This window comes from Rousettus aegyptiacus, unplaced genomic scaffold (assembly GCF_014176215.1).
Source record: "Rousettus aegyptiacus isolate mRouAeg1 unplaced genomic scaffold, mRouAeg1.p scaffold_m13_p_5, whole genome shotgun sequence".
NCBI lineage: Eukaryota > Metazoa > Chordata > Mammalia > Chiroptera > Pteropodidae > Rousettus > Rousettus aegyptiacus.
This window is the reverse complement of record NW_023416308.1, coordinates 77,423,409-77,444,306: the sequence shown is the minus strand read 5'-3', so window position 1 is coordinate 77,444,306 and position 20,898 is coordinate 77,423,409. Positions and strand designations below refer to the sequence as shown.

The 20,898-nt window shown below is 43.7% G+C and overlaps 2 protein-coding genes and 1 pseudogene across 8 annotated transcripts in view; all 3 read left to right on the top strand.

Annotated features, from left to right (window-relative positions):
* The window catches only part of NUP98 (nucleoporin 98 and 96 precursor), an 84,594-nt gene extending 75,404 nt beyond the window's left edge, over nt 1-9,190 (top strand). For all 6 annotated transcript variants that reach the window (XM_016157963.2, XM_016157965.2, XM_016157961.2 and 3 more), the window contains 5 exons: nt 2,604-2,825; nt 5,580-5,821; nt 6,317-6,471; nt 7,642-7,753; nt 7,852-9,190. In XM_016157963.2, coding sequence (XP_016013449.1) covers nt 2,604-2,825; nt 5,580-5,821; nt 6,317-6,471; nt 7,642-7,753; nt 7,852-8,069 — 949 coding nt within the window. In that variant the 3' untranslated portion in view covers nt 8,070-9,190. The remainder of the gene's footprint in view (nt 1-2,603; nt 2,826-5,579; nt 5,822-6,316; nt 6,472-7,641; nt 7,754-7,851) is intronic.
* Nucleotides 9,191-10,984: 1,794 nt separating this feature from the next.
* LOC118602986 lies at nt 10,985-12,042 on the top strand (annotated as a pseudogene).
* Nucleotides 12,043-16,429: 4,387 nt separating this feature from the next.
* Nucleotides 16,430-19,971, top strand: CHRNA10 (cholinergic receptor nicotinic alpha 10 subunit). 2 transcript variants are annotated; one of them, XM_016157910.2, is made up of 4 exons: nt 16,430-16,635; nt 16,984-17,138; nt 17,968-18,500; nt 19,231-19,971. In XM_016157910.2, exons 3-4 carry the CDS (start codon nt 18,224-18,226, stop codon nt 19,686-19,688), a joined length of 735 nt encoding a protein of 244 aa, XP_016013396.1. In that variant the 5' UTR covers nt 16,430-16,635; nt 16,984-17,138; nt 17,968-18,223; the 3' UTR covers nt 19,689-19,971. The 2 variants fall into 2 exon arrangements, with proteins under 2 accessions (XP_016013396.1, XP_036077224.1); XM_036221331.1 differs by having other exon boundaries at nt 16,436-16,574.
* Nucleotides 19,972-20,898: the final 927 nt, after the last annotated feature.

Genomic DNA, 20,898 nt, shown 5'->3' with positions numbered 1-20,898 from the left:
TCCAGTTTTTGGTTTCATTGGTTATCTGTTATTCATCCAGCTCAAAATAGACCATAAATCTACATGTCAGACTTAAAACAATAACCTTCTGGAAGAAAACAAAGCAGGAAATCTTTGTAAATGTGGGTTACGCAAAGATTTCTAACCATATTTGCAAAAGTATTTTAGACATCAAACACATAATCTATAAAAGAAAAAATTGATAAATTGGACTTCAACAAAACTAAAAATTGCTAATTGAAAGCCTATTAAGAGAATGAAAAGACAGATTAGGAGAAGATATTTGCTGTTCATGTAGCAGTAAAGGACTTGTATCCAGAACAAAATAAAGAACTCCTAGAACTCAATAATAAAGCAAACAACTCAATTAAAAACTTGGGCAAAATATTTAAACAGCTGCTTCACCAAAGATCTAGATATCAGATAAGCACATGAGAAGATGTTTGACCTCAGTAGACAACAGGGATATGCAAATTAAAGCCGACATGGGATACCACTGCCCACCTTAGTATGCCTAAAAATTAAGAAGACCCACTGTACCAGTTGTTATGAATATGGAGTACTTGAAATTCTCATACACTGCTGGTGAAAAATGTAAAGTAGTATTGGCACTCAGGAAAACAGTTTGGCAGCTTAAAAAGTTATACATAAACCTACATACATATGACCCAGCTGTTCCACTACTAGATATTTACCCAAAAGGAATGAAAACATGTGCCTATACACATATGTTGATAGCAGGTTTATTTGTAATGGTCCCCAAGTGGAAACAACCCAGAGTTCCATCAACAGGTGAATGAATAAACAAATTGTGGTGCATCTAAACAACAGAATGCTGCTCAGCATTGAAAAGGGATGAGCTGTTGATACATAGAACTTAGTGAATCACAGAATAATTTTACTTAGTTTTAAAGGATGTGAGACAAAAAAAGAATACCCCAGAAATGTACCCACTGCAGATTCCAATTTTTATAAAGTTCTGAAAAATACATACCAATCAATAATGATAAAAAGGAGATCAGTGGTTGCCTGAGGAAAGGGTAGTTGTAAGGAAAGGCAGGAGAGAGGGATTACAGAGGGGCATACGGAAACTTTTGAAGGTGAGGGATATGTGTGGTATCTGGCAGTAGTTTCACAGGTGTATACATATGTTAAAATTTAAGAAAATTGTACGTCTTAAATATGTACAGTTTATTGTATCTCCATTTTTTTAATGTAAAAAAGATCTCAAGGCGCCTGAAATGGAGAAACCAAAGCCAAAATGAGGTAGTAAACCTTATTCTCATGAAAGGTAGAATTGTCATGACTAGAACATAAAATTCACCTCTTATCCCTTTAAAGTAGTCTAGAACTGCACTGTCTAATGTAATAGTTATTCACATGACTGATCATTTAAACTGTAAAATATTTAAAATCTACTCATTTATACTAGCCTTATTTTAAGTGTTTAATAGCCACATGTGTCTAGTGGCTATCATGTTGGTCAAGGCAGATTATAAAACATATCCATCATCACAAAAAGTTAGTTTGACAGCACTGGTCAAGAAAGATTCTGTTCATTATTCACAGAGGTGTTAGGAAATTATAAAATGTCTGGGATCTTAGATAAAAGGGAATAGTTATTGGTTAGTAAACTAGGCCCCAGATCGTTAAAACTTGTAGGTGAGGGATCTTTGTTATACTGGTCTTAAGACCTGGGAATTCCAAGCCAGGAACTTAACACATAAACTGATCTAAGACCATTAAATCCCTGGGCTCCCAGCAGAAGAAAAAGTAAAAGTCTGTGTAGGGACACTTTCAAAACCCAGGGCACCTGGCTTTCTATGAAAAGAATACTACCCACTGTAGACAAAATCAGAGGTAAAAATTACAAGCCATATACTATATCTACAGTCTTTATGTAGACTATAGCATACTACTCATGAAGAGTAGTTAGCTGTTCAAACAGGAGAATTAGCAGTCCAACAACTTCAGATAGTAGAATAATCTGAAAGATACTAAGGTAACTGTTATTTAAATAGTTAAGGAAATTAATTGACCTTATAATGAAGGAGTAGGAGGGAAAGATCTGTGAAGACTTCTTTTCCGAGGATGGTAAAATATATTTGGCCATAAAAATACCAGCAAACCTATTAAATCACACAGCCACAGAAGAGATGGTGCCTTGTTTTTTGTACAAGCTATAATCTGGCTGAACCTAGAGGTAGATTGATACAACACAGTCTGAAAAGAAGACTGAGGCTATAAACGCTTCTGCTCTCAGTTGCCTACGTACCTTTTTTTCTTTTAAACAGCGGTCCCCAACCTTTTTGGCATCAGGGACTCGTGCTCCTACAAGAATCTAATGTGTGATGATCTGAGATGGAGCTGAGGCAATGATGCTAGTGCTGGAGAATGGCTGCAAATACAGACAAAGCTTCTCTCTCCCACCTGCCACTCACCTCCTGTTGTGCAGCCTCGTTCCTAATAGGCCATGGACCAGTACCAGTCCATGGCCTGGGGATTGGGGACTCCTCTTCTAAGCCATAACCAAAACAGTTGACATTTAGTGCAGGTAGTCTGCTGGCTGGATATGGTAACTGCCAGCTTATTCTCTTTTGCAGACATTATGATCTCAACCAGCTGCTGGAGCCTCGAAGCATAACAGCAGATCCTTTGGACTACCGTCTAAGCTGGCACTTGTGGGAAGTGCTGCGGGCTCTTAACTACACACATCTCTCAGAGCAGTGCGAGGGTGTGCTGCAGGCCAGTTATGCCGGCCAACTGGAAAGTGAGGGGCTCTGGGAGTGGGCCGTCTTTGTCTTCCTGCACATTGACAATTCAAGGTGAGTGAGAATTCATTAAACCCATTGAATGCATCTAGAGCTACAGGGCTAAAGGAATCAGTCTCTTTGGGTTCAGCTCAGCAGGTAAGTGTTTAGAATGTATTTTGGGGTCCATCCTTGTGATAAACTTGAAGATAATTCAACCAGAAGCTATGACTATCTCTGTTATTCATGCACACAAGTTAGAAATGAGACTGCCTTTGAGCGCCAAATTATGCTTTTTATCATAAGGCTTCTTAGTTGTCTGAGAAGGAAGAAGAGATCTCTGTGAACTGCAAAATCTCTTTGAATCTTTCTAGAAATTTGAGAGTCAGAGAACCTATAAAATTGGAATAGGAAATGATTAAGTGGATGGAGGAATCCCATTTAGGCATAGATTGACTTGTGTGTGGCATGTTTAGAATTACAGTAGTCCCCCTTTATCTGTGGTTTCATTTTCTGCAGTTTCAGTTACCTGTGGTCAACTACAGTCTGAAAACATAAAATGGAAAATTTACAGAAATCAACAATTCATAAGTTTTAAGTTACATGCTGTTTTGAGTAGTGTGATGAAATCTCTTGCTGTCCCACTCCATCCTGCCTAGGTCAAGAGTCATCCCTTTGTCCAGCGTATCCATAGTGTACACTATGTACACTACTCACCTGTTAGTCACTCAGTAGCTATCTTGGTTATTGGATTAACTGTCATGGTATCACAGCGCTTGTATTCAAGTAAGCATTTTTCTTTTTTACTTAATGGCCCCAAAGTGCAGGAGCATTGATGGTCACAATTTGGGTATGTCAAAGAGAAGCTATAAAGTGCTTCTTTTCAGTTGAAAAGGCGAATACATTAGAATAGGTATTTTGAGAGAGACACATTCACATAACTTTTATTACAGTATATTATGAAAATTTTCCTATTTTATTAGTTGTTAATCTCTTACTGTGCCTTATTTATAAATTAAACTATCATGTATGTATGTATGTATAGGAGAAAACATAGTGTGTATGTATGTATAGTGTATATACATATAGGGTTCAGTTTCTTCAGTTTCAGCCATCCACTGGGGGTCTTAGAACATATTCCCCTCGGTTAAGGGGAAGAACATCTATATGCAGAAATAGTGTTGGCTGAGCTGCCTCAGTGGATCTGTGGACTGAAGCAATGGTTTGGCAGGGAGGGCCCCTGCTTTATCTTTGTCTACTGGCTTTCTCCATCTCTGGCCTTCTTTCCATCCACCAACCTACACCCCTGAAGTTTGATAGTAGTGTATGTATCAGTACAACCTTGCTTATTTGGATAATGTTTTGATTCTCTTTCCTGAAAGAGAATCAGAGAAACGCCTTTTTACTTCATGCTGTGACATTGGGTTTTATTAGTGGTAGCAGCATGACATTACAATAATAACAAAAACAAACATCTATATAATATTTTGTCATATAGTTCTTTTATATATATTTATAATCTGTTGTAAGTACTTTGCATATGTTCACTCATTTAATGCTCATAATGAACCTATGTGATAGACACTGTTATTTTCTGTTTTACCAATGAGCAACCCAAGGCACAGCAAGATTCGAGTAACTTTTGCTCAAAGTCTTATCACTAGTAAATAGCAGAGGAGGCTTCCAACTCCAAACGCCCAAGAGTCCGTGGTCTTAATCACTGTATTGCGCTATCTATCATGCTGTATGGCATGGAAAGAAGTTGAGTTTTGTAGTTAGACCTGCTTAAATTCTGGATCCACCATGTATTCACTTTGACCCTAGAGTAAAGTTTACTCACATTTGACTTTGGGTAAAGATATTCTCCAAGCCTCAATTTTTTAATTTGTAAAATCATAATACTAATACCTATTTAAAGGTGATAGTGGTATTAAAGCATTCAGAGTATAAAACATCTAGCATAGTCTTCCCTTTAAGGAATTTCTTTTCTCTTTTCCAGGAAGCAAAATGACCCCAGCCTTTCCCCCACCCTACCCACCCACCACCACCCCGGTTTATTTTACGTGATAAATGGTGGGCTGATTGGATGACTGATGATTTAGAGTTGGCTGTGGGGAAGCAGATCCTATTTGCTGGGGAAAAAAGAGACTGCGTGGAGGCAGTTACAAGAGACTTGGGAGTTCTTGAAAAGCCTAGGAGTTAAGAAAAGAATCTCAAATGAGGAGAATAGTTTTTGTCTGAAATTAAAATGGATGGTCCTTTCACCCAGGCAGAAAAGGACTCTTCTTAAGGAGCCTCGAGAGCAGGGTGAATTTAGCCTAAATGTAGAGGTAGAGAGAAAATGAATTAGGAAGGTTAGTGGCTTTGAGGAAGGAAACAAGGACCTGGAAGGGACTTGCAGCTGTTTTGCTTATTTGTACAGACTATGTGACAGTAAGGGAAGGGGAAAAGTTTGGAATGAACTGCCAAGGACTGCTCTATGAAATACAGAAATACAGAATTCCCCTATCCCAGTCTTTTATCTCTTATTACTAGAAAAGAAGTTAAAAGAAAGATCCTAACCTCTTCTGGGCAGTGGCAACCTTCACTAACCTCAGACTTTTTTGACCATGAAAATATAGTGTGTACAGATACTTAATATTCTGTTTTGTTTAAAAAAACAAATGTTAGTGTGATGGCTTTTGATTTTTTTCAGTGACTTTTGGGGTGATCCATTCAGGTTTGAGTCCCACAGTGTGAAGGACTGCCCCCAGGGCCAGTGTGAGCCATCTGAGGCAGCCTTCACCACCAATGAGACTGAGATTTATTCCAGTTTATCTCTTCTTATAGCATGCGTGAGAAGGCTGTTCGTGAGTTGCTTACCCGGCACTGCCAACTGTTGGAGACCCCTGAATCTTGGGCTAAGGAGACTTTCCTGACCCAGAAGCTTTGTGTGCCTGCTGAATGGATTCATGAGGCCAAAGCAGTGCGAGCACACATGGAATCCGACAAGCATTTGGAGGCCCTTTATTTATTTAAAGCTGGACACTGGAACCGCTGCCACAAACTCATCATCCGACATTTAGCTTCTGGTGAGTGCTTCACTCTAAGACCTGTGTCTCCTGGAATCACCCCAAATTCTTCCAAACTCTGAACCCCACAATGAGTCATGCCAGAGATGATTTGCAGTATGGGACGTGGCAGATGTGAATCAGTGAATTAGATTACACTTTGTGAAAGCTCTCTGTGCAGAAGAGGCTTGGCCAGGATGAGGGGCTAGAGGAGAGGTAGATAGCAAAATTGTTATGTTATTATTTGCCAGGAATATTCTTGTTGTGTGCTAATTCTGTTAAGCTCTTTGTTTAGGGAATTTTATTCAACAACACCAGAAATCTGTTTGGGTAACTGAAATCAGAAATTCTTCAGATTTTTTTAATAGAATTTCAAAATATCTACCTGAAATTCTCACGTCTGACCCAACGTTATTTCCCTTTCCTTCCTGTCTTGCATATCTGCCATGTCCTTTCTCTGCACGTTTGGGAACCATATACTTGTGCAGACATAGTATTCAATGTTTTTTTCTTCAGATGCCATCATTAACGAGAATTATGACTACCTGAAGGGATTCTTGGAAGACCTGGCACCTCCAGAGCGCAGCAGCCTGATCCAGGACTGGGAAACATCTGGCCTTGTTTACCTGGACTATATTCAGGTCCTTGAAATGCTCCACCATATACAACAGGTACCGAGTTCCTTAAATCACTGGCTTGTTTTCCTTTTCCTTGGCCCTTAAAGCCACAGAGACCTCAAAAGGCCAGAGCAACAACTTGAAAAACTCATTGGCTAGAGATAGCACTGTCAGTGCAGCAGGAGGATTTATTACTATCTGCTATTATTTCTTTATTTTCTGTAAGTTTCATGAAAGCAAGACCTTGTCTTACCTTATTTAACACCTTTTGAAGTCAGGTTAAAGTCAGGTTAAAAACTGGATTCTGGAGATGAAAGAATAATATACTTCTGTAGACTCTGCAAAGCCCCCCAAAAAGTGGATTTAATAAAAGAGATACTCCTTGGAAGGGTTGAGTGAGCCATTTGGAAGAGGAAGAAGTGATGGAAACTTAGTAGGTAGGTAGTTTAATATCGGAGTTTGAAAGAGGAGGGGTAACTAAAAGTCATGAGACAAATAAAGATGAGGTGCTATTGGAAAGTATTCAGAATGTACGTAATGAATAAAAACATAGGCTGGTTTTTTAGAAAGATTACTTTGGTTACAGTATGGTAGGAAAAGATGTAGAAGGGATGACACTGAAGATTGTGATCAAAATCTTATGGTATTTCAACTGAGAAGGAATGGTAACCTGAGTTAGGCAATGGCCCTGACAAAGGGAATGGAAGACCGGATATTAAGCTAGATACAAAGATTGAGTAAGCATCAACACATTGATTGTTATAGAAGCCATAAGATTGGATCACAACACATAGGGAGAGGCTATATGATGAGAAGAGGGCTATGAACTTGAAGTCAGGAGACCTAAATTAAATGCTAGTTTGAGCCATACCTCTTATTAACTATGCTCTTAAAAAGTCATACCATCTTTCTGAACCCAGATTTATGTAGATTTTTGGTGTCATGTTAAAGCTTGCTAGTTACATGATTTGAATGTCGGTCTCAAGATTTGCCCAATTCAAGGCTCTGTACACTATATTACTTTCCTTTGTGAATTACAGCTAGGGTTGTAACTTGCCCTTAGCGACTAGGCAGGATGGTAATGACGTGGCAATACTGGCCAGCTTCTTGGGTTTCCCCTCCCTCACCTTACTATTGTTTCAGAGTTTTGTATAGTCAGTCTATGGGTAAGACTGGTGATAAGAGTTCCTCTTGCCCTCATTTAGTTTCTCTGCTTTTTCATAGGTGGATTGCTCAGGTTATGAGTTGGAGCAGTTACACACCAAAGTGACCTCACTCTGCAGCCGGATAGAGCAGATTCAGTGTTACAATGCCAAGGATCGCCTGGCTCAATCAGGTAAGCCTCTCACCTCTCCCCACTTCCAGCCACTTGCCCTAGTGGCCCACAATTCCCCACCTTTCATTCTTGGTTCTCACTCCCATTTTTCTCTCCAGACATGGCCAAACGTGTAGCCAACCTGCTGCGGGTGGTACTGAGCCTTCAGCATGCCCCTGATGCAACCTCCGACTCAACACCAGACCCTCAGCGAGTCCCTTTGCGCCTGTTGGCTCCTCACATTGGCCGGCTTCCCATGCCTGAGGACTATGCCTTGGAGGAACTGCGCAGCCTCACACAGTCCTACCTTCGAGAATTGACTGTTGGGAGCCAGTGAGCCCCAGGCTCCTCCCATCACACTCACATGCTGATTCACACTCACCACACACAGGTCCCCTGCATTGAGTTGATTGGCAGTGTTTGCCATTCTCTGGGTTGTCTGTGGAATCTACCCTCTCTTTCTGCTGCCCCATGCAGCATCCTCCAGTTATTCAGGGCTTTCCTTAATACAGAACATAGTGTAAGGGCTTTTGGAATAGAAAAAAGGTGGCAAGTCTCTTTTTACCATCCTCAAGACCATTCATTTTTTTTCTTTTTAAAATTGGTCAATAAAGCATCTTTGGCATAATCCCCCTAAAGAACCAGAGAATCCTTTTCCGCCTTCATCCATTCTGAATCCGTGACCCTCCATGCCAACCTACTACTCTACTCCTATCCCAGCCCTTTTATACTAGGACTCTTTAGGAATGAGACAGGTGATGGGGCAATTGTGTTGACCTATGACTGTCCTTCCTTAACAGATGAACTATCCACAGAAGGAAGGAGAATCTGTTTTTTAAAGTAGATTGATGACTTAACACTGAGTTTTAGAGTCAAAAGAGGGTTGGACTGAGGAGGCAGAACAGGGTCTTTCTGACTCATTTAGGGTAGAAATGAATGCCTGCCATGGAGAGGTGGGTCTTCAAGACTTGTTTATTCCTGCCTTAAAGGTTTCGTGAACACCAAAGCTTCCCTACTACCATGTGCAGGAACCTTTAGTCACAGATCCCATGTCTCTGAGAACTCCTAGAATTGTGTGGTCCCTGGTTTTTAGTCGTCTTACTGGGCCTTCTGTCTGGATTTGCCTTGAGAGTTTCAATAAAACATAGCAGATTGGGTAGCCCTCCCTATACCCTCCATTCTAGCCCTAATCATCCCCCACCCTCCATCTACAATTCCAGAAGATAAAACCATCGTTGAGGCAGGCAAGGAGCTTGGCTTCTGGGTCAGGCAGAGGGCCTTTGCTAAACTGCTGCCAGCTATGGGGAGCCCCAGGTAAACAGCCTGAGACAATTAGTGTTAGGACTGTCACAGACAGACAACATGGCCATTCCTGGGTCTTTATGCATGAAAATTATGTAAAGGTTTTTATTAAAAAATATATATATATAAATAAATGATCTAGATTATTTTCCTCTTTTTCTGAAGCTACTTTCTTAAAAAAAATAAATAAAATGAAATGTTTATAGTATTCATGGTATTGGCTTTCCCTTTGTTTTTTTGAGCCTTCTTGCCCCCAAGAAGTTTTATGGTGGCCTTCTTTGATTTGCAGTCTAAAAGGAGATAGGTCTTTCTTTGGTTAAAGAGAACACAGCTTGGTTAAACTGGGATACAGACTAGATAAAAAAACTAGATTTATAAGGGTAACTTTAGGGATGAGGAGGTGAGATTATTGATTAATCCTATTGTCTGTACATATATGTATATGCTCTGATTCTCAATGAGGGATTGAGGAGGGGTCTCAGATTGCCCATGGCATATACTTAGCATTCAAAGCTTCTTTGCTCTTTTGCTTTGGGGGTTTTGTTTTTAAACGTTAGACCATACTTTACTTTTCTAATTTATCAGTTTTAATTGTGTAAAGGGGATAATGATCACTGATGTTGCTGCTTCACAGGGCTGTTTTTGAGAGGGATGAAATGAGGCTAATGAGTACTATTTCGTTTTTTATTTTGTTTTATTTTGGTTGTGGAAATGCAAAATAGTATAACAAGAATATATAACAGTTATAAACATATACATACTTAATGACATTAGCAAAATATATGAAGGAAAAATGGACAGAATTGAAGGGAGAAATAATAGTTGGAAACACACCACTCTCAATAATGCATAGAACAACCAGAAAGAAGGAAATAGAGAACTTAACACAAATTATATCTAACAGACATTAGAGTACTTTACTGAACATTATTTCCAAGTGCACATGGGACATTTCTCCAGATTACCCATACGTTAGGCCACAAATAAAATCTCATTTTAAAAGGTAGGTATCATATAAAGTATCATCTCTGACCACAACAGGATGAAGTTAGAAATCTACAACAGAAGTAAAACTGGAAAATTCACACATTTGTAGAAGTTAAGCAACATAACCAAGGATCAAAGACAAAACCACAAGGGAAATTAGAAAATACAGAAACATTAAAATGAAAACAACACACCAAAATGTATGGAACATAGTAAAAGTTGGCATTAAGGGAGATTAGAACAGAGATATATGAAATACATAAGAAAATAGAAAACCAATCGAGAAAATCAATGAAAACAAAAATTGGTTCTTTTGAAAAGATCAAAACTGGCAAACCTTTAGTTAGACACATTAAAAAAAAAGACTCAAATTTCTAAAACCAGAAATTAAAGTGGGGAATGTACATATTCTGCAAAAATAAAAAGGATTTTAAAGCAATACTATGAACTGCTATAGACCAATAAATTAGATAACCTTGATGAAATGGACAAATTCTTAGAACATAAAACCTACCATAATTAAATAACAAAGAAATAGAAAGTGAATAGACCTATAACTAGTAAGGAGATTGAATCAGTAAAAAAAAAATCCTGACAAAAGCCCAGGACCTAATGGCTTACTGATGAATTCTACCAAACATTTTAAGAATACCAATCCTCAAACTTCCAAAAATTTGAAGAGGAGGGGCCTCCTCTGGCTAGCAGAGTAAGTGAAGGCTGCACCTTGGTTGCTCCCCCCAACTCTGCGTCGCCTCCATTAGTCACTGCCACACCCACCATCATCATTTGTCACAACCCCTGTTCCAACCTACTCCCCCTACAGCTGCCCTCCTTCCTCCTCAGAATGAGCTCCCCAAAAGTAGTGGTCATTCAGGCCTGAAAGCAGGGGCCAAAAAGAGAACCATCTGAAAAAATAAGCTGAGGCATGGAAATGTTAAGCTGCAGCTCATTGTTGAGAGCTGATACGAAGCAGATCAAGCTGCTGATGTCAGCTCTGGGAAGTTGTCCTCTTCAGAAAGGCTGGAGCCTCAACAGAAAGCTCCCTTAGTTCCTCCACTGCCACCACTGCCACCTCTGCCAGACCCTATACCCCCAGAGCTGGAGGAGGAGATCCTGGGTTCAGATGAGGAGGAGGACCCTGTGGACTACAGCAATGGTGGTGGCTACCATCCCAGTGAAAATTGTGGACCTCTTCAATGGCTGGTATCATGTTTATTATTAGGGAACACTTCTCTACTGTTTGGCTGTGCGTGTATATGCAGGGGGAAAGATTTGTTGCCATGAGCATTCTAAAAAGTGCCTAACATTATACAGAGACAGCCTTAGATGAAAAAATTGTTTAAACATGTTTGAGAAAGTGATCCCAGTGACCCAAATAAAGATATGGTAGTACAGCTAATAGATGACTTCAAGATTTCAAGCATTAATGAAATGTATGTCTGCATGGTCTTTGAAGTGCTTGGCCACCATATTCTCAAGAGGATCATCAAGTCCAGTTATCAAAGCCTTCCAGTTCATTGTGTGAAAAGTATCATTCAACAGGTCTTCTAGGGGTTAGATTATCTACACAGTAAGTGCAAGATTATTCATACTAACACAAATCTGGAAAACATCTCGATTTGTGTGGATGATGCATGCATATGTGAGAAGAATGGAGGCAGAAAGCAGTGAGTATGCCTTGAGCAAAAACCTATAAGAAAAAATTATAAAAACGAAAAGAAAAAACTGTAAAAGAAGCAAAGCAGGCAGGCTGAATCATTGGAAAAGCACCTGCAGGAAACTGAAGAATTGGAGCAAGAAGTAGAAAGGAAAATAATAGAAGAAAATATCACATCAGCTGTACCTTCCAATGAGAAAGATGATGACTACCACCCAGAGGTAAAACGAAAAACAGCTGGATTAAAGGAGGCCGCTGAAGAAGAGACTCTGCATGACAACAAGGGAAGGATGTCTGCTTTCACCATTTCCATTCAACATAGTACTGGAGGTTCTAGCCAGGGCAATTAGGGCAGGAAGACAAATAAAAGGCCTCCAAAAGGAAGAAGTAAAATTATCTGTGTTTGCAGATAATATGATTTTATATGTAGAAAATTAAAGATTACACACACAAACACACTGCTATAACTAATAGATGAATTCAGTAAAGTATCAGATACAAAATCAACATACAAAAATCAGTTGCATTTCTATACACTAACAATGGAAAGGGAATTAGGAAAGCAAGTCCACTTACAATAGCATCAAAATGAATAAAATATCTAGGGATAAACAAGCAAGGAGTCAAAGACACGTACACTGAAAACTACAAAACAAAGAAGACACAAATGGAAAGACATCTCATGTTCATGAATTGGAATACATTAAGATGTCTATACAATCCAAAGCAATCCACAGATTTAATGCAATCTGTAATAAAACGCCAATGGCATTTTTTTTTTCCAGAAATAGAAAAATCCATCCTAAAATTCATGGAATCTCAAAGGACCCCAAATAGCCAAAACAATTTTGAAAAGAAGAGCAAAGATGGAGGATTCACACTTTCTGATTTCAAAACTTACTACAAAGCTATAAAAATAAAACTGCAGTACCAGCATAAAGACGACACAGACTAGAAATAGAGAACCCAGGAATAAAATCCTTGCATATATAGTCAAGTGATTTTTCATAAGGGTGCCAAAACTATTTAATGGAAGAAAGGACAGTCTTTTCAACAAATGGTGGAGGGTAAACTGGATATCCACATGCATAGAAATGAAGTGGGACCTTTATCTAACACCATATACAAGAATTAAGTCAAAATAGATCAAAGACTGAAATGTAAAACCTAAATCTAAAATTTTAGAAGAAAATGTAGGACAAAAGCTTCACAGTGTTGAATTTGGCAATGATTTTTTTTATATGCCAAAAGTGCAGGCAACAAAAGAAAAAGTAGACAAATTGAATTACATGAAATTTTTAAAATTTTGTTCATCAAAAGACACAGCTGAGTATAAAGCAACCCAGAGAATGGAGAAAATATTTGTAAATTATGTATCTGATAAGGGATTAATTAGTATCTAGAATATAAAAAGTCCTAGAATTCAACAACAAAAGAAACAATTCAATAACTGAGAAAGGATTTGAATAGACATTTCTCCAAAGAAGATATACAAATGGTCAGTAAGCACATGAAAAGACATTCAACATCACTAATCATTAGGGAAATGGAAATCAAAACCACCCTCCATCCTTTAGAATGGCTGCTATCAAAAAAAAATTAAATGTTGGTGAGGATGTGGAGAAATTGGAACCCTTGTGCATTGCTGGTGGGAATGTAAAAAGGTATACCTGCTGTGGAAAATGGTATGGAGATTCTTCAAAAGTTAAAAATAGCATTACCATATGATCCGGTAGTTCCACTTCAGGGTATACACTCTAAAGAACTGAAAGCAGAGTCTCACAGAGGTATTTGTGCACCCATGTTCACGGCATATTTGCACTAACTAAAATGTGGACGCAACCCAAGTGGCCATCAAGGGATGAGTAGATAATCAAAACATGGTAAATACATACAATAGAATATTATTCACCTTAAAAGGAAGGAAATTCTGACATATGCCATAACATGGATGAACCCTAAGGACATTACATGAAGTGAAATAAGGCAGTCACAAAAAGATAAATGCTGTATGAGGTATGCAGTCAAAATCATAAAGATAGAATGGTAGTTGCCAGGGGCTGAGGCTTGTGAATCTTAAGTGTGTGTTTCTGAAAATATCCTGACTAACTCACTGGAACCATAGTGCAAATACTGTTGACTGTCTACTGCTAGGCACTTGCCTTGTATTATTGGGTGGTCTCAGTTAATCCTTTTAACTTTTAAAATAAGGACCGTTAATCCCATTATCCTGTTTGAGAAAGCTGAAACCCAGAGTTTCAGCGTCAGACTGCTCCTAAGAGCTGAAAGTGACTATAAAACCTGCGTTTTCCCTGCTCATCAATATGGCTTACGGTGTTTAGGCATGGGGAAAACACTGATTCTCCTATTGGGATGGCTGTGGGGACTCAGAGGTGAGGATGTGGGCTGCATCTCCTGCTTTGTGGGGTCACTTGAAACAGCTTGAGCCTCAGAATCACTCCTACCAGTAGCAGAGAGCTCACTTGGCAACAAGCACCTGGGCAGATGTATTCAGCCCCTCCCTGGTGGTAGAGTTGACAGTGTAAAGGGAGGATGCAGAATTCAGCAATGGTGGCAGAGCTGGGAGGACAGTTATCATCCATATGATGGCCCTGGCCCCTCACACTCTTAAGCCCCAGTATCCTGCAGATTTTCACCCTGGCATCTCTTTACCCTTTAACCCCCCAGGCTTGGCCTGAGCAGAACCTAGGTGCTGCTTTACGGAAGTTAAATAATTCAGGTCCCAGTGAACTGAGGTGTCAGTTTCAGTTGCTCTGTTCCCATGGGCACAGATGTCCAGACGTTGTAATTGAGCTAATGAAAAGAGCCAGTGGGAGGGGCCTGCTGTCCTCTGCTTCAGAGAGCTCAGGTCTGATGGAGTCCTTGCTCCTGGCCTGCTGAAAATCAGCCATGCTCATACAGAGCCCAGGTATGGGGAATGGAGCCAGGAATTCAGTGGGGCTGAGATAGGAGGAGAACTGGAGAGCGGAAAGAGGAAGGAGACAGGGAAGCCAAGAGAGACCAAGAAAGAGTTACAGAGGGAAAAACAGAAGGAAACAGGCTGAGCGAGGAGTAAACGGGGTGGCAATAGCAGAGAAAAGGACAGAGGCAGAGGCCAGAGAGACAAGGATCAGCAGAGAAGGAGAAACAGCAGATGCAAAGGACCAAGTACTAAAATCCAAGGCCAGGTACAAAAAAAGGAGAATCAGATAACCAGAAAGGCCACAGGACTCCCTAGAGGGTAGCTGAACCCAGCAGAGATCTGTCTTACTGCTAACTTCCAGGTACTTTCCACACCATCCTTGACAGAAGGGCCTGACGCTGCCCTAGGTTGGGCCGGGAGGCTCACATCCAGAGATCTGCACTGCCTCTTGCTGTAGCAAGGCCATGGGGCCAGGCAAGCACCACTTCAGCTTTGGCTTCTTTGTCTCCAGCCTTCTGCTCCTGCTCCCACACCTTCCAGGTATGACACTTAGTAAGCCAGCCTCTCTGGGTATTGCTGCTATTCCCATCCTCCCCAAATTTCTCTCCACATGCTCTCTTCAATTCTCTCTTCAGTCCCTGTGCTGGGAACAAGCTAAGTGGGGGGCATAGAGAGGGGGCTGCAGAAGAGAGGGAAAGCAGATTTGCCTGGCTAGGGTAGAAGCGGTGAGAGGGGAGCGCCCAGAAATAGGGTTGGAAAAGCCAGAGGGCCAGATCAGAGGGGACTTGAATGCCAGGCTGAGTTGGGGCTTTATCCAGTGGGCAGTGAGGAGCCATTGAATGGTTTTAAGCAATTACCGACAAGGTCAAATTTGCATGTTTAAAAGCTTGATCTCTCAGAAGTGTTTAGAGGCTGAGCCTTAGGCAAGGGGAGCAGTGAGGAGGCCGCTACCGCCTTGGTCCCTGTGAAGAAGGAAGAGGCGTGAGCTGGAGAGGTGATTAAACATTCAAGATGTTCAGCGTTATGACTGACAGGATTTGGGCACTGGTTTGGGGGGGTGGGTAGGGGCAGAGGAGGGAGAGGAGAAGGGAGCAATAATTCCCAGATTTCCCAGATCTCCAGCTGACTGGGGGATGCTGTTTGCTAAGATGGGGAACACCAAACAAGGAACAGGTTTCAGAGAATGGGGAGAAGAAATGAATTCCTGTTTTGGAACTACAGAGTTTAAGGTGCCTATAGGATATTCAGGAGTGGAGCTCAGGAGAAAAATGGATTCTGGGGAGTAACGGTTAAGTGAGAGAGACTGAGGACAGTGTGGTGCATCACAAAAGCCTAGGGGAGAGTATGTTTTCAAAAGAAGGGACTGGCTCATAGTGTCAGAAGCTTTGAAGAAATCAACTGAGTGCAGCTGGAGAAGTGGAGGTAGGGCTAAGAGATGGGTGGGGGAGCAATAGGGTTCAGATGCCTGGGTGAGAGTTCGGACTCTTGTGGCCTATTTGGGTCCCTCTAGCATTTGTGGCAGGGCAGGCAGAATCCAGGTCCTTGGGAAGGGAAGGGGAAGGGGAAGGAAGAAACCTAGCAGACTTATTTCTGAAGATAGTACCAAGTCACTCCACCACCTTTACCTCATTCATCTCTAGAGGCAGGCCAAGGAGAAACTAGAGTTGCAGCTAGAGGGACAGAGGGTAGACAGCAAGAGAACCGGTCAGATGGCTGTGCCATAGTGGAGCAGGTGACAGCCCCAGCTTTGAGGAGGTGTGGGGGGTGATGAGCAGAAGTTCCTGGACTAGGGTGTCAGATGGACAGCCCTACTTACTGGTTCCCCAGGGTGCTTGGGAGCCGAGGGCAGGCTGGCCTACAAGCTGTTTCATGACCTTTTCGCCAACTACACAAGTGCCCTGAGACCTGTGGCGGACACAGACCAAGCTCTGAATGTAACCCTGGAGGTGACCTTGTCCCAGATCATCGACATGGTGTGTTGTGGTGGTTGTTTAACTGTGGAATGTGCTGGTAACAGTGTCAAGGAATTTGGGGGTGAGAGACTGGGATTATTCTCCAAATAATTCTTTTCTGTAAACATTAATATTAACAGTAATAGCTACTTATTGTTGAATACTAACTGTTGGGTGTCCATGGTATGCCCAACACTTTGCACACTTGAATCCCTGCCCAGCAGGGATTATCACCTATGTAACTGCTGAAGTTGCTGAAGCCCAGAGAAGAAACAGCCAAAGTTACGACAAGGCCTGGGTGGGAACTGGCTGAATTGGCAATTAGGGTTTGTATGTGCTGCCCAGAACTCTATAGGTGAGTGTACACACTTAGGGAAAGATATGCAGGTAGAGATGTCCATATCTGTGCCCACTCCCCGCTCCCAACTAGGATGAACGCAACCAAGTGCTGACCCTGTACCTGTGGATCCGACAGGAGTGGGCAGATGCTTACCTACGGTGGGACCCTGATGACTATGGTGGCCTGGATGCCATCCGCATCCCCAGCAGTCTCGTGTGGCGGCCAGACATCGTACTCTATAACAAGTACTGCCCGCTTGCCCCGCCCCCCCTTAACTGTCCCTAGAGTTGCCCTTGCCTCTGAGTATGCACTTATTTCTCATCCCCCACCTAACCAGGGTGCTATGCTACCCTAGCCTTCTAGTCTGGCAGAAAAGTGTTAGCAGTGGTGGCTACATGGTACAGTAGGGCTTTCTGATGGCACAGAAGCTGTGGCACATCGCAAGGGCCTGATGCGAGGCCAGCTCCTTCACAGGTCCTCCATGGTACCCCCACTTTAGGCTGTCCCAATACAACCCATGCTGAATGTCTCCAAGGAACCCACTGTTCAGTCCAGGGCCAGTTCTGTATCTCTCACAGAGAGGGTTCTGGGGCACAAGGGCCTCTTCATAGCACACTCTGCCCTTCTGACTCTCAGGGCTCTCCAAGGGCCTGCATAGGGATTTCCTTCTGGGCCTAGCCTTCCAGAGCATCCCTTTTTGCAGCCTAAGCCAGTTCTGGGTTTCCCCGACAGCACACAGCTCTGTGTATATTCCCCGGGGGTTCCTTTACGAGCTAAGTAGATGACAACCAAGAGAAGTCACTGTGCGGCCAGGTGCCAACTTTTGCAGAGGAATTTTTTAAGCTGCCCTAGGCTAGATCTGTATCCTTTCTAGGCCTTTCAGGTGCTTCCCCTTTTGGCCTCCAAAACGGTGGAGGGCACTCCGCAGGGCACAGTCCACTCTCGTGAGGAGGCATTCCGGCCATAGGGTTCCTTGTAGTCACAGAGCCTCTTCATGGGTCTGGCCCTGCGGTGGTTCCAGAGCTGCTCCGCAGGCAACTGCCACCTCAGGGGGCCCCACCCGCCTCCCCACAGGGCTGACGCACAGCCTCTGGCCTCAGCCATCACCAACGTGGTTCTGCAGCACAATGGCTCTGTGCGCTGGGACGCTCCGGCCATCACGCGCAGTTCGTGCCATGTGGACGTGTCGGCCTTCCCGTTCGACGCACAGCGCTGCGGCCTGACGTTTGGCTCGTGGACGCACGGTGGGCACCAGCTGGACGTGCAGCCGCGGGGCAACGGGGCCAGCCTGGCCGACTTCGTGGAGAACGTGGAGTGGCGCGTGTTGGGCATGCCAGCGCGGCGGCGCGTGCTCACTTACGGCTGCTGCTCGGAGCCCTACCCAGACGTGACTTTCACACTGCTGCTGCGCCGCCGCGCTGCTGCCTACGTGTGCAACCTGCTACTGCCCTGCGTGCTCATCTCGCTGCTCGCGCCACTTGCCTTCCACCTGCCTGCCGACTCGGGAGAGAAGGTGTCCCTCGGCGTCACCGTGCTGCTGGCGCTCACAGTCTTCCAGCTGCTCCTGGCTGAGAGCATGCCACCAGCGGAGAGTGTGCCACTCATCGGTGAGTGGGCATGAGTGGCCGAGGAACGCTCCAGGGTGGGAGTGCCTGTGGGGGCGCAGGAAGATTGAGGGAGAGCCTGTGCCCTCCCTGAGACTGCCCCACCTTCACTGATGCATGCGAGTCCCTATCTTTGCAGGGGTGGGGCTTGGATCAACAGAGTGTCCTCCACCCTTGGGTGTGTATGTGTGTTGGGGGCGTCCTGGGAGCATACCTAACTCCAAAATTGAGGGGAAAAGAGTAGGCCCCTTCCAGGGAGGACACCCTCTCCTCACCGGCGGAGTCGTCTTTTCTCAAGGACTTGAGGGAGGAAGGTGGATGTTTTCAGGGTTGTAATAACAGGCAAAATACATTGAGTGCTCACCGTGTGCCAGGCACTTTCCTAAGCCCTTGATCTTTATTAACTCAGGTAAGCATTCCCCACAGGTCTGCAAGAAAAGTTCTGTTGTACTGAAAGGATCAGTCAGTTACCCCATGTCATGGCCATACTATTTGAGAGGGTGACTTTTATGGGTTGTGGGTAAATGCAGTGAGGGGAACAATTAAGGAGTAAATAGCTTCTGAGAACCCATTTGTGGGAATGCGGGCAGGGGAGACCTTCCACTTTCATCTGTTGGGCTTGGAGGGTCCCGAGAGTCTCGGGTGAGCGCATTCCTGTTTGTGCTGAGGCTGCTGGGAAGCTCAGGCCCCCTGAGTTCCTGTTGTGGGTCCCACCTCACTCTTTCTCTTGCAGGGAAATACTACATGGCCACCATGACCATGGTCACCTTCTCCACAGCACTCACTATCCTTATCATGAACCTGCATTACTGTGGTCCCACTGCCCGCCCAGTGCCAGCCTGGGCTCGGGCTTTCCTCCTCGGACGCCTTGCACGAGGCCTGTGTGTACGGGAACGAGGGGAGCCCTGTGGGCAGTCTAGACCACCCAAGGCATCTCCCAGTCCCCAGCCTCCTAAGGGAGAGGCCAGCCCGCCAGCAGGCCCTTGCCATGAGCCACAGTGTCTGTGCCATCAGGAAGCTCTGTTGCGTCATGTCGCCACCATTGCCAACACCTTCCGCAGCCACCGAGCTGCCCAGCGCCGCCATGAGGACTGGAAGCGCCTGGCCCGCGTGATGGACCGCTTCTTCCTGGGCATTTTTTTCTCCATGGCCCTGGTCATGAGCCTCCTGGTGCTGGTACAGGCCCTGTGAGTCCCAGGAGTCTGCTGAAGCCACAGCACCTCCAGACAGGGATGGAAAGAACAGGTGGTTTTGTTGGCCCTCAGACCACTCTCAGTCACTTCCCACTGTGCCTAAGAGGCTGGGACATTCCCTTTCAGGATCAGTACTGCCGAATTCGCAGATCACGAGGAGCACTTGTCATCTACATACCCTAACACAGAAGTCCCCAACCTTTTTTGGCACCAGGGACCAGTGCTCCCATGAGAATCTAATGCCTGATAATCTGAGGTGGAGCTGAGGCGGTGATGCTAGGCTGGGGAGCGGCTGTAAATACAGATGAAGCTTCGTTCGCTCACTACTCACCTCCTGTTGTGTGACCTGCTTCCTAAGAGGCCACGGACCAGTACTAGTCAGCGGCCTGGAGGTTGGGGACCCCTGCTCTAGCATCTAAGGGAAGTCCAGAGCTTGCCACTTCCCTAATCCCTACAGAGAAGGAACTAACTCTAAGTACAGTCCCAGAGGGACAAAATTGAACTTCAGTGCTGAGTGTTAAGAGCTTTCACTTAGGACAAGTGTGTCACCTCACTCGACTACCCTGTGTCCCTCTCCCCAAACATGTAAATATATCCTCTGGGGAAGGTCAGCAACCCCTACAGATGTCTGCTTTAGAGGGTTTACTTTTTTGATTAAAAGAGGGTTGTTTTCCTTATATAAGAAACAGAACTGACATATTTTCTGCCTTCTCGTTCTTTCTCACTGGCTGCTATCATAGGGACTTGGTCTTGCCTGTCCCTGCCTAGGTGCTCAGGGAAAGGCTTTGGAAATTTAGATTCATGGTTTAGTTTTCAGAGCAGGAGGCTACACACGGATTTGGCTCCAAAGCCCCAATTCATCATTAAGTGTGTGCCTGGTACCTCCTCGATGTCCTCTCTTACCCTTGGGGCCCAATGGGAGATGGGGATCCAGGTTTGTCTCTCTAGAAACAGAAATCTTAGGACTCATGGGTCAGAACAGAAATTACATCTTTGATGACAAGAAAATGCCTGGAATTTGACCAAGACTCTAGCAGAGGACATAAAGCTTGAAGTTCTCTGCCATCTCTCCTGCTCTCTCCCCTCTGGGGTTAACTGCAGTCCACCCCATTCCCATGCACTGACATTCAGAGAGCTTAAAGTGTCCAAGGTAGGGGCAATGTAGGGACCAGCTGTTTACAAGGCATTTGTTCCTTTTTGACTTTCAC

Bases quoted from the DNA above. Each gene is read 5' to 3' on its own strand.
- CHRNA10 (XM_036221331.1), top strand. The intron at 17,139-17,967 runs GTACTGCCCGCT...GCCTCCCCACAG, and splicing joins GACATCGTACTCTATAACAA to GGCTGACGCACAGCCTCTGG. The intron at 18,501-19,230 runs GTGAGTGGGCAT...TTTCTCTTGCAG, and splicing joins GGAGAGTGTGCCACTCATCG to GGAAATACTACATGGCCACC.